The sequence below is a fragment of the Papaver somniferum genome, chromosome 3, assembly GCF_003573695.1.
Source record: "Papaver somniferum cultivar HN1 chromosome 3, ASM357369v1, whole genome shotgun sequence".
Lineage (NCBI taxonomy): Eukaryota > Viridiplantae > Streptophyta > Magnoliopsida > Ranunculales > Papaveraceae > Papaver > Papaver somniferum.
In genome coordinates this window covers 42,554,364-42,567,564 of record NC_039360.1, presented here as the reverse complement: position 1 = coordinate 42,567,564, position 13,201 = coordinate 42,554,364, and the positions used below count along the sequence as shown (strand labels likewise).

The following is a 13,201-nucleotide window of genomic DNA, read 5'->3' as shown; positions in this document are numbered from 1 at the left end:
TACAATCTTAATCAGGGATATGTACGAGGGAGCTGTCACTGATGTCTGGACGTGGGACGGAGTCTCGGACGATTTCCCCATCAACATTGGGATACACCAGGGATCAGCCCTGAGTCCTTATTTATTTGCGTTAGTAATAGATCAAGTAATGAGGGACATACAGGGGGAGATCCATTGATGTATGCTTTTCACAGACGATGTGGTGCTAATAAGTAAATCCAACAAAGAGGTAGAGGGTAAACTTGAGTGGTGGAGGCACACCCTAGAATCGAAGGACTTCAGACTCAGTAGGTCCAAAATAGAATATCTAAGGTGCGACTTCATCGACACAAGGCCTGATGTTGGGGACGTCCTTCTTGATGGACAGATAGTAACAAGGAAACAATCCTTCCGATATTTGGGATCTATGATCCAAAGTGACGGTGAGGACATTCGACATAGAACCCAAGCAGGATGGGGAAAATGGAGAATGACGACATGAGTCCTTTGCAATCGTAAGGTCCCAGCTAAATTGAAAGGAAAGTTCTATAAAACGGTATGGAGCGGAGTGCGAGGAGGCTAAAAAACCCACACATAAGAGCACTGCATGCTACTGAGATGCGGATGCTGAGCTGGGCTTATGGACATACGAGGCACAGAAAAATCAGAAATGAACTTATTTGTAACAAACTTGGAGTAGCACCAATCGAGGATATGCTCACCCAACATCGACTTCGTTGGTTTGGGCATCTCCAGCGAAGACCAAACATAGGGGCCGACCGAAACTGATGTGGGATGAATTGATTAAACTGGATCTGAGCCGGAAGAACCTACAGAAAGAGTTGGCGCTGGACTAAAATGCGTGGAGAGCAGCGATCCATGTGACCGAGGCATGTACACGAGGTACTGAACTGACCCTCTTATTTTTAACTGTCTGTTTTGTACGACCAGGTAGAATCAAGTTGTTGGTCAAATGGGACCTCAACCGGCGGGACTTACAGAAAGAGCTGACGTCCGACTGAAGTGCGTGGAGAGCAAGCAACCCTTGGGAATGAGGTATGTGCACGAGGTACGTGAACTGACCCTCTAACTTTCGACTTTTTCTCTAATTGGATTGCGCAACCTGTGAACTTGTAAATTCAGCAGAATTGTGAAAGGTGGACTCCCCTGTAGCTCTGCAGCCGGTAGGATCGTGAATGGGAGAATCCCTCCGTATCTCCGCAGCAGGGACATGGTGTAAGCAGATACACTACTTTGATAGTCGCGAATGCGTAAACCCACTGAAGTGGTAACCACTTCATCCTCTGTACCAAAAATGAACATGGCACTAAATGTGCCAGGGACTGTTCCTTCCTATGGTGCGTTGTGTTTAGGCAGGCAAGCCGGCCGGCATCAAAACTTTTGCCACATTTTTATGAGACGATTCTTCACAAAATAATCGCTAGCCTACCCGAGACTTATTCTTGGACAAAAGGGCTTTCGGCTTTCGGTTTAGTTAGTGTCGAAGGATTGTTATTTATAATAGCCCTTAATAATCAACTTGATTTTAACTAAAATACATCCTAATAAACCAGCATTCTAACAATAGTAAATTTCATCGCTTATTTCTCTTTTTTTTTTCTTTCTTTGTTGGTAAATTTTAGGTGTTTGTTAAGTTCTATTTTATGTTATATAGTTTTGAAGCACCGATTTTATTTCTGTGATAAAGCTATTACATATACATATACTAACTCGAACCGAAGTTCATTAACATCTTAATTTGGTCGACAACCTTAATTCCTAATGTTTTTCCTTAAAACTATTTGGCGCATAAAAACAAAAAAAATACAAGTTGAAACAGGGTCACTAACTTAGCTTACACGGCTCTACGACTAATTCCAACTTTTATAACCAATAAAAATCTAGTGATCGATTTCGAGTTGCAATATCAAGTGGTCAAGGATGGCAATGCTTATTAGAAAACAACTTTCTCATTAATGCCTACACAACAAGGTTTTGAGTACAAGAAAGGGATATCCACAAATTGATCATAATGAAGAAGCTGGCTAGCTAATATTCAAGATGACTACCCACAATATGTATAATGAATGTGATCACATGAATTATTGGTATGAATTGAAGGGGGCCTCTAAAATTAAATCTCTCTTATCAATATCGACATTGTCGCATTTGTTCCTATCTGCCTGTCCATTTTTTGTAGGGTATATATATAAATGTCGCAGTGTGAATTGCCTTTATCAATCTACAGACAAAAAACAACCCAAGAAGAAGTGGAAGGAGGTCTAGAATTTGGTCTAAAGACGCGTTCGTTTGTCAAATGCGTTGCGCGTCTGGCTAGAATAGCTGAGGACCAAGTTGCATGCAAGTACACACATGCAATAAAGAGATATATTGTCAAATAGCTAGCAACTAGTAGAAATAATAATAAGTGGTCCTTGTGACTTTGATGAGTTAAATCAATTTAAAGACTTCAACGACAAATGAAAAAAAGATACATGAACCAAGTGCAATAAGTAAGCAAGTCCTTAAGTTCTTCTTACTAATTCATTTATGACTAAGAAAGGAGATAACAACAAGAATTAGGCTGCTAAGACTAGTTGTTTCGGCATTTTCATAAACTTAACAAATAAATGAAAAGTTTGTTCGAAAGCACAATCCCAATTCATTGGATGATGATACGAACGGTCTGAGTTAAGAACTCGCCTGCATCGAATTATCTTTACTGATGTGGAAAAAAATCCGTTAATAATGAATAAATAGGCTCAAATCATAAGTACAATCGCTCCATAGATTACCACTGTACTAGAGAAACATTATATTTTTATGCACCAGCAACGCCGGACTAAGTGCTGGATCAGGCGCATGATGATTGATGCATTAACTCCCCCTCATCTAATTGTTAGGGTTTATTAAATAAAGTGTACGTGTGCATGAACTTCTGGTTAAGAGGGAATTTGAAGATGGTTCACAACTTAAGTGCCATAACTCTTGCATGGTGCCATTATCATGTTTTTTTAAGATAAACAATCATAGTTTATGTTACCAGTTCCAAACATTAAGATAATTCTAGATATAATAATCAAGAATTATTATACTGTTCCAGATTATTGAATAGTCAGATGGAACGCGTTCTTTTGAAAGCTCAGTACGCGTTTAATAAAAATCAGTGTGATAATAATAACTTTGAACTTGAAGACTCATGCAAGATGGATTTGTCAACCACTCTCCCAAGCAACTTTTGATTTACGTCAAAAGTCAGACTATTTATCGGTGGAAAGTGCTGCCGGCCAATAAATAGCCGGCTGAGAAAGTGACGGTCTTGTACTGTGTCCACATTTAACCTTTTTTACTGACGCATATAAGGACAAGATGAAGCCAATTGGATCAAAATTGAGCATCAAATGTATCATTTTCACAGTCCGGCGCTAATTAAAAATGGTTTTTATTTATTTGGAAGGTCAATGATATTCCAGTACGAACATTAAATATAGATTTTAAAGCTTTTAAAAAGTATGATGGCTACCATTCAAAGAAAATAATAATGCAAAAATAAGGTGCAAAATTTAATGATGAAATTTGAAGTACGTGTTTTTTGATACATCAGTGTCTCTAGGACTTTAATAAAATCCAACCTGATTTAACTGATTGAGGGACCATCTATACACGAGGACGGGAAACTCTACTGCACCACCCTCTTAAGGCATTCCAATGGCTTTCTTCTTTCAGACCAGGGAGGGCGGACTATTAAATTTTTGTGGGGTGGGAGCATTTATGGCTTCATGATTTACTCCGTAATTTTTATTTTTTTTACCGCTCTAAATCTAGGTTGTGAATGTGACTCATGAATGCTTATCTGAGATTACAGGTGAATGAAATATATCCACCAACTCTCTGAAAGATTGCATGACAAATGGTTTGCAGAACAACCATTGCCGGCCTCGGTATTAACATCTCAGGTGCTTACAAGATATTCCACTCGCTGTCTCAACTTTACAACACAAGAGAAGGAACATATTTTGGATAAATTTTAGAAAATGAAATTTTTTATATCAATATAAACAAATATTGAGGTATTTAAACTCTCAAACTTATTTGATCGATTTAATTTAATATTCAATAATAATAAATATATAAAAAAAAGGAATAACAAAAAAGAAGAAAAAGACTCCAACTCCGTTGCCTCCCGCCGTCTAAGTATTAAACTTCCTCCTAACCGTTTCCAACTGTCTTTTACCCATATTTACATATCTACCCACTGTATCCCTTGTTTTACGTTTCTTCTATAGCTACTGTAACCTTGCTTGGTAACCAATCTCCATGAATTCTGCTTTTCTCTGAACTTTTCTTCACCAAAACAAGCTTCACAGCTACATTTTCATCTGAAGCTAAGCTTGTAGTTTTCAGCTGATGGAAATTTGGTGTCAAAATTCTGTCTATCCATTCTTCCAAACCAACACTCTGACCAAACCACACACCACCTACAATCTGTTCAAGTGCTTCTTCATCCACTGTTATCGACCATCTATCTCCAATGATTGAAGAAAATCTCGAGGATATTGTTGCCGCCACTCTATTTCGAATAAGACCAAAGTCGATAGGACTGAATATAATTTCATCGTCCACGGACTTGAATAACTCGAGTGTAGATGATGTAACCGGAGCATGTAGTTTGTTCACTAAGCTGTATTCTTGCTCTTGTTCAACTGTAACACCACTTGAATTGCGGGATCTGTCTGTCATGTCTTCTTCGGCATCTGCTGTTTCATTAAGATCGAAAGAGAGTGAGGAACCCATGTCGCTTCTCGGTTTTGTGGATCTAATTTCATCACGGAGCCAATCAGGTCTGCGTTTGGCTGTCTTTCCGCCTGACAGTTTTAATTCCCACCCACATTGGGCTATTGATGAAAGCTTAACTTCATTTAGCGGTGCAGATTTAGGGAAGTTCCTGGCGTTTTCAGGTAACCAATCTGCAGTCAAGATGAATATGACGTTTCCTAGACTGACTTCTCGTCCATGCGAGTCTGGCAATCGACCTCTATCCATTGCACGCTTGATGCTACCATGAACAAGCATATCTGCACGATCAATGTCTTCGAGGATGACCACTGCAAAAGGGTTTTTCCTCACTGCCTCTGCTATTCGATCTAATGTTGTTTTCCCGCGAAAGCTCATATCTGATTCTTCATCCTCATCCGAACGTGAACCAAGGCGAATTGTAACAGGACTTTGTCTGCGAACTAATTCCGCTAGTGTTGATGCCATCTTCTTTTTTCCAATTCTATCAGGACCTGCGAATAATAACCATGTCTCACCTTTCATCCCAAACCCACGGCGTTTGCTATCTCCTGACTTGGATTGGACCACAGATGAAGCAACTGCTGAGGCTGCATCTTGTTGCCACCATACTTTTTCCAACAAACCCTTGAAAAGACTCTTGAACGAGTCTGGATCCAATATATTGGCAAGTTTATCTTTTTTCGCCTCAAACTCTGAAGATATGCAACCTGTGAGATCCCTGATGCGCTCCATGTGGGTTTCGTCAAGTGTATTTTCTTGTAATTTTGAGTTCCCGAGAATAAGCTCTGTTCTCACGGGACTTCTTGGTGGAGAAGACCGGCGTCCAGGTGGAGTTAGTGAGAGGCTTGGGTTCATTTGCAGTGTTCCTCCAAGGTTTTTGTTTATTTGTAAGGTGGGTGGGAGATGTTGGCGATTAAGTAGGTTTGCCTTGTATAGGTTTAAGTTTGCCATTGGCATAGCAGTTGCACCGCTTCTTTCTGAGCTCGGATTGGGACGGTGGAAGCTGGGGTGAAGGCGCAAGCAAGCCAAATTCCATTTCTTTTGTATTTCTTCAGTTTTCTGTTTCAAGATCATCTGTTGATCCTTAGCCTGCTAAGTCCAGTTATAAAACAAAGGAGTTAGCTATGATCCAAGTATTGAAATTTCAGGACCATAATACAGCAACTTCAATAAGACTTTCAGAATACATACATTTGAATGGTCTGTCGAATCGATATTATCATTCTGAGGCTTTGCAATCTGTAGCCATTGCGGCAAGGGTTGTCGAGCAGATTCTTGTTTCGAATCAGAAGAAGATTTCTCTAATTCCGCTGCTAGTTTAGCTACTTCTTTTTCAGAATTCTCCTTACATAGCGGACAGCAGGTAGTCGTCCTTTTAGAAGGATCCATGTTTTCAGACGGACGTCTGAATAAAGGATTTGATGCAATTGATAAACCTTTCATTGGAGAGCGAGATTCAAGTGAACCATTACCCCCAAGCCTGTAATTACCAAAGATTATCACAAAATCATTTAGTTTTGGAGCATCTGACTGTTGTGCATCCAAAATACTATTTCCCCTCCTTTACAAGAAGATGAATAATCAAAAAGGGAACTTCGTCATGCCCACGAAATCATTTATCCTTGTTTCCTATTCAGGAATCTGTTTGTCATATCTTTCTAACACTCAGGACGAAGCATAAAGTATCTACGTGATAAACAATTTCAACGATTGAAAAGATTGGCTATGGTTCTTAAAATGAATTCATTTTCTCAGATGTAGACGTTTCTATCAGCCAAACGTGAATTAAAATTTAGAAACATACACTGTTCTAAAAAATAATTTAAGAGAAATACATACCCTGGAAACAAGCCCGGAGGAGGGTTTCTGGCAGCAACCGGAACTGCCTGTAAATCCCAATCGTTCTCCATTGTAGGATGATAAACTTGACACCTCAAATAAGTTTCACAGGTAGCTGTTCCGATGAGCCATAATTTCCCATTACTACCCTCTCCGAATCTCTCCAACAATTTCCCCATCTCTGCTACAGCTGTTTTCCCCATTTCTGAAACCATCTGTTGCTGTTGCATTGGATTTGAACCCAAGACACCTCCAGAAGCTTGATTTTGTTCAACTAACCATTTTAAATCTCCCAAATTCAGAATTACACCACCGCAACCACTAGTACTACTTAATCTGGTTTCAATGGAATCCCCTAATTCTTTGACTTTTGCAGAGATCTGGGTTCGATCTGCAGTGAATTCTTTATCCAAACTAATCACCTGAACATTTCTAAGAATCCCGTCACCGCCTAATTCTTTGTTATCAATTTTCTGCAGAAGTTCTTTCATAACAGGTTCTGGTTCTGAATCTCCAACCAAAACAGGGTTCCTCTTCTTACTCTTGAAAAGAACATCAAAAACTTTCTTCACCTCATCTTTCCTCTGTTGCCCAGATTGATCAGAATTCCCTTGTTGTTGCTGCTGCTGCTGTAATCTAGGGTTCAAATACAGATTCCTATTTGCTGCAGCTGCCATGGGCGAAGGTCGAAAACCCAATCCAGAACCGATACTCGAAGAAGACGATTTCACAACTGAATTAGTTGAATTCAAAGACTGTTCAATTGTAGTCTTAACAGCCGGACTTGAAAAACTAGCTTCACGCATAACACGACTAACGCTCGGATCATCAAGAATCGATACAATAAGCTGTTCTAATTCAACTTTGACAGCCAGAAGCGGCTGTTGCTGTTGTTCTGGACATCCCCGTCTTTGATGAGCTTGAGCACGTTTCAAAGCAGCCATTAAAGCATTTGAAATTGGTGGTTCAAGTCCTCCAGGTGATGAATTCTGAGCTGATGGAAGTCTTTCAAGTGCAACACTGAAACAAAGCTCGAGCGCTCGACATTGAAGTGGATGTGATGAATTCGGATGAGATCGAATACAAGCTTGTCGTAAATAACCAGTTGGTGATGATAATAATGTTGCTGCAACATGTAGAGGTGTTGTCTGTCCATGATTTCTTCTTGCTGCTTCTGCTATCGAGTGGTTTAATACACTCGCTGCTTCTGGTGTTAGGGTTTGTTGAATTGTACTTAATCCAGCTCTCATGATGATGAAATTCTCTCAAATTTTAACCCCCAAAGTTCTTATCTTCAATTCAATTCAAATCAAATTATCTTCGCCGAAATTGATCCAAATTAACTAACCGCCGTACTTAAAACACTTCAATCTCTTCATTCCAATCAATCATAATCTATCTTCTTCTTCTTCTTCCAAATTGTCCCTGTTCGATGAAGAAGGAGAAGAGGGTTGGGTTTAGAAATGAAAATTAGAGTCTGAAATTCTCTGTTATCTAGGAATCTTATAACAAATTGGGATTTTCTTATCAAGTGGACAAATTGGCACTTTTTTCTCCCCGGAAAAAAATAAAAATAAAAATAAATTTATAAAGAAGATTCAATCAACCGACAATACTTAAAAACCCAGCAAGAAATTCTTTTCCTTTCTATCTTTATAAAGAAGAAGAAGAAGGAGAAGATTAATTGAATTGGACGAGAAGTGAATTTAGACAAAAGGGAATTTCTGATTGATATATACTCCCAAATTTTTGACTCCTGAGAATCAGAGAAGAAGAGAGAAGAAAGAAGAAGAGGAAGAGGATATAAAAGCACCGTCCTTTGAATGAAACATATATCCCCGAAAACAAACAAACTCAACCTCAAAAAATTTAATTCCTGCTGCTAAAAATCATTTTACCGGTAAAAATAAAAAAGCTTTTTTAGTTTTTACAGAGAAGTGATAATAAGCTCAAAAACAACTTTTTGAAGCTGAGTTTTGAAATGAAACCAGAAATGGAAATTGTAAAATCTGAACAAAAACAAACGGTAAGAAATTGAAACAAAGAATAAATCTTTTTTACCTCAAAATAAAATTGGGTTGGAGTAGTTGATTATTCTTCTTCTTCAGAATTTTTGACAGCAATTTCTTTTTAACGTTTTCTTGTATATGTTGATGATGATGTAAAATTCTACAATGTACTGTAATTAACTATATATGTACGCTGATATATGTATCAAAATTTGAAAGAAAAATACCTTTTCACGGACGAAAAAACAGAGACTTGTCTAAAAGTCAGTCTAAAATTGACTACACCTTTTCATGTTTTCTTTTTTTTACTTTGAATATTTTGAAACCAAATATTTGCTTTTTTATAACACGCAAACTGAAAAAGGAATTTTCTCTTGCTTGAATCTCTTTCTTACTTTTAAGGACTTAAAATAAAATGATTTTTTTTTTTACTTTTGGGACACACTTTTTGCGCAACTTTTCAAGTTTCCCTTTTTGCAGATTAAAATAAAATAAAGTAAAGATGAAAAGAGAGGAGGAAGTGAAAAAGTGGGGGGAGTGAAAATCTCTGGAAAATCATGATATTCCCTCTCCATACCGCACGCTCTCACTTACCTTTTACGCCTTTCCAAACTTTTATTCACTTCCCCGTCTTGAATAGTGCGCGTAACATTCTGATTTCTAACCTCCTCCCGCAAGCGGGATCCATGTTGGCTTTTTCGTACAACTGAGCAAGTTTTTTACTTAAACTTTCAAATTCTCCTGCAGCTAACGTCGAGGAGCCATATCTGTCTGTGACTGTGACTCTGTGGTGCTAGTACGAAGGAAGAAGTAGCTAATCCAGATTTTGTGCACGAACATTTTCGTAGGACATCTAAGGTTTCTCGTCTTGGTTTAATACTGATTGGGTTAGATTAACACTTTTCAGATAAGCATGTAGAGAATTGGAAATATCGACACACTGATACTACTAAAAGAATTTGAACAGAACCAGATTTATCATAAATATCGATGTCGATAATACCTAAAAGAATGTATACAAAACTGGTTATGTTGTAGATATCGATACCGATACCGATAATAACTATAAACATTTATGTAAAAGACTATTATATACATTGAATAATTTTCCGAGAAAAATTCTTTTGAGGCGTATTACAGGATTTCCCAGTGTTTGATTATAATTATTCTTTCTTAACGTTATCCTTTAAAAAAAATGGCCGAAGCTGTCGGGATTTTTCCGGTCCTTGATCAAGATGAGTTTCCCAATCTCGACGAGACGAGAACTGATTCAGAAATAATTGCAGAGTCGAAAATCAATGTGATAATTCGTTACAGAAAAAAATTAACCCTAAAAGACTCTTTTCTCTTTATCATTTATACGATAAATGAGTTCAGATTAATCCAAAAATCCATCTTTTTTTATATTACGATGGTCGATGAGCGAGTTCAAATCAGTATAAAATCCCAAAAATATTCATCAAATATTTGATTAAAGATCCTAAAATTTCATCAAGAATAAATTGTCCCGATGTCTCACTCACGACTGAGATCGGGAACTACGTTATTTTGTAATGATTTCATACTCAATCAATCACATAAATACATAAGTGGACGTAGTTGTGGTGCTACTACAAAGTACAAAATAGAAAGACAATAAACTCGTAAGTGAATTCTACCTTGTGCAGTTGGTGGTATTTACGCGATGTCCAGATTTTGTTTCATTCGGTTTTGATGGCCATATTACCCGAATGAAAATTGGAAATGTCGTAAATATCGACTGACTGACAATACCTAAAAGAATCTGCACATAACCAGATATATCATAAATATCGGTGTCGATATTAACCTAAAAGAGTATATATATAACTGACTATGTTCTAGATAGTCGAACTGATAGTAACTAAAAACATTTATTTACAGAAACACTACATATACTGAATAATTTTTCGAGAAAAATCCTTTTGAGGCAGTGCTGAATCTAGACACAGGATTTACCGGGGTTTGATTATAATTATCCTTTCATCAATATTAACTTAACCTTATCCTTTCCGGGTATAAAAAAAAACGGTCGAGGCTACCGAGATGAGTTTCTCAATCTTGACGAGACAAGATCTGACAGGGAAATAATTGTTGAGTTAAGAGTTAATACGAAAATTTCTTTATAGAAAATCAAAATTAATCAAAGAAGACTTGATTCTCTTTTATCTTACGATAAAAGAGTTCAACTTAGTCTAAAACATTTTTTTTAGTATTACAATGGGAGAACTCAAATAAGTCTAAAATCCAAAAGATAGTCGTCAAATACTTGATCAGATCCTAAAATTTCATAGAGATAAATAGTTATGGTGCCTCAGTTGCGACTGAGACGGGACACCATGTTGTTTATAATGATGTCCAAGCCAGTAAGCTCGGATGCAAGTGAACTCTAATTTGTGCAGTTGATGGAGTATTTACGCTACGTCCAAATTTTGTTTGATTTAGTTTTGATAGTCATGTTATCGAAATGAGATACCTTACATACATGATAACATGACTAGTTGTTAATCACTTATTCAATCAAAACATAGTAAAATAAAATTCAAATAAGCATGCGGGAAATTGGAAATTTTGTAAATATCAGCACGCTGATAATACCTAAAAGAATCTGCACAGAAGCATATCTTAATAAATATCGATGTCGATAATACCTAAAAGAGTTTAAACAAAACTGACTATGTTGTACATACGAATACGTTTTTTTTTCGGAATCACCAACTTTATTAATTAATGTGGAAAAATACGGATACTTATAATAACTAAAAACATTTATGTAGAGAAGTACGACATATACTGAATAATTTTTCGAGAAAAATCGTTTTGATGCAGCATTGAATCCAGGATGTATCGATCAGAGGATTTCCCTGGATTTGATTATGATTATTGCATCAGAAACATTAGCTACTAATTAATAGAACCTGATAACCATACATCTATTAGTATGATTTGAAAAGAATATGTTTTATCTATTATTTTTTTGTATTTCTTTTTTCAGGAAGCTATGGATTTATGTCTCAATCTTATAGTCACGCTTTTATTTTGTTTTAGTCATGCTTTTATTTTATTTTATTTTATCGGTAATTTGTGAATAACAAATTCACTTAGAAAAATTAAAAAAAAGGCATTTCCCACTTTAGGAATGGGAAAAGTTTAAGAAAACATTGACCGAATGTGTGTTCTTTAAATCCATTACTTAGCAACGCTATAATTCAAAGATCATGTGCTTCATAGGTATAATATTGAAGAATAAACCAAGATACTATGAAGAAGATAAAAGGGATTAACTATGAGAGTTGATACAAACTATGTCCTCAAAAGAGTTGAACGAAATTTTAGATTTTCTCTCAGTAAATGTAAAATCTAATAAAATTTCAATAGTTCGGAATCTTCAAACGAATGTATGCTAACAAGGCTAAAAACCTAAATTAATGTACGTCAAAGACATAAACAAGTTTGGTTGCAGATACCAGTTTTCATTTCTAGCTTTTTACTTTATGATGTTCTTTTTTACAATTCTGTTCAGAGTTACATGTCTCTTAGTGAGGGTCCTACGATGTTGGTGGAAGCCAATATCTCAATGCATTGTGATAAGATAAGGGTACCCAACACACTAGATAACTCTTTATAGTTTTTTTTGTTTCAATATAAGTACCCAACATGATTTCTTCTTGCTGCTTCTGCTATCGAGTGGTTTAATACACTCGCTGCTTCTGGTGTTAGGGTTTGTTGAATTGTACTTAATCCAGCTCTCATGATGATGAAATTCTCTCAAATTTTAACCCCCAAAGTTCTTATCTTCAATTCAATTCAAATCAAATTATCTTCGCCGAAAAATGATCCAAATTAACTAACCGCCGTACTTAAAACACTTCAATCTCTTCATTCCAATAAATCATAATCTATCTTCTTCTTCCAAATTGTCCATGTTCGATGAAGAAGGAGAAGAGGGTTGGGTTTAGAAATGAAAATTAGAGTCTGAAATTCTCTGTTATCTAGGAATCTTATAACAAATTGGGATTTTCTTATCAAGTGGACAAATTGGCACTTTTTTCTCCCTGGAAAAAAATAAAAATAAAAATAAATTTAAAGAAGATTCAATCAACCGACAATACTTAAAAACCCAGCAAGAAATTATTTTCCTTTCTATCTTTATAAAGAAGAAGAAGGAGAAGATTAATTGAATTGGACGAGAAGTGAATTTAGACAAAAGGGAATTTCTGATTGATATACTCCCAAATTTTTGACTCCTGAGAATCAGAGAAGAAGAGAGAAGAAAGAAGAAGAGGAAGAGGATATAAAACCAATCAGAGTGGATCAACATGTATTGTTGATACAGTATGAAGAAAACAGTGTGGATCAACTATGAGAGTTGACTGAGTATGGTTGGATCAACTGGTACAATTGATACAAAGTGAATGGATCAACAAGTGTTATTGACGCGTGGTACGGTATTTAGAAGTTTACTTGGGTTGCAAGTATTACTGGTTTTAAGACTTTGTTTACGTAAGAATTATCTAGAAGTTTCTTTGTTAGAGTTTGATTTTTGTTAGGAAAGTCCT

The 13,201-nt window shown here is 36.5% G+C and overlaps 1 protein-coding gene across 3 annotated transcripts; it reads right to left on the bottom strand.

Moving 5' to 3' along the window:
- Window positions 1-3,981: 3,981 nt before the first annotated feature.
- On the bottom strand, window positions 3,982-12,490 carry LOC113355985 (protein SUPPRESSOR OF MAX2 1-like). Of its 3 annotated transcripts, XM_026598975.1 has the most exons (4): window positions 12,305-12,490; window positions 6,616-7,774; window positions 5,968-6,256; window positions 3,982-5,868 (listed from the first exon to the last, which is right to left on the bottom strand). In XM_026598975.1, the coding sequence occupies exons 1-4, from the start codon at window positions 12,393-12,395 to the stop codon at window positions 4,249-4,251; spliced, it is 3,159 nt and encodes a 1,052-aa protein (XP_026454760.1). In that variant the 5' UTR covers window positions 12,396-12,490; the 3' UTR covers window positions 3,982-4,248. The 3 variants fall into 3 exon arrangements, with proteins under 3 accessions (XP_026454760.1, XP_026454758.1, XP_026454761.1); XM_026598973.1 differs by lacking the exon at window positions 12,305-12,490 and having other exon boundaries at window positions 6,616-8,420; XM_026598976.1 differs by lacking the exon at window positions 12,305-12,490 and having other exon boundaries at window positions 3,992-5,865; window positions 6,616-8,418.
- Window positions 12,491-13,201: the final 711 nt, after the last annotated feature.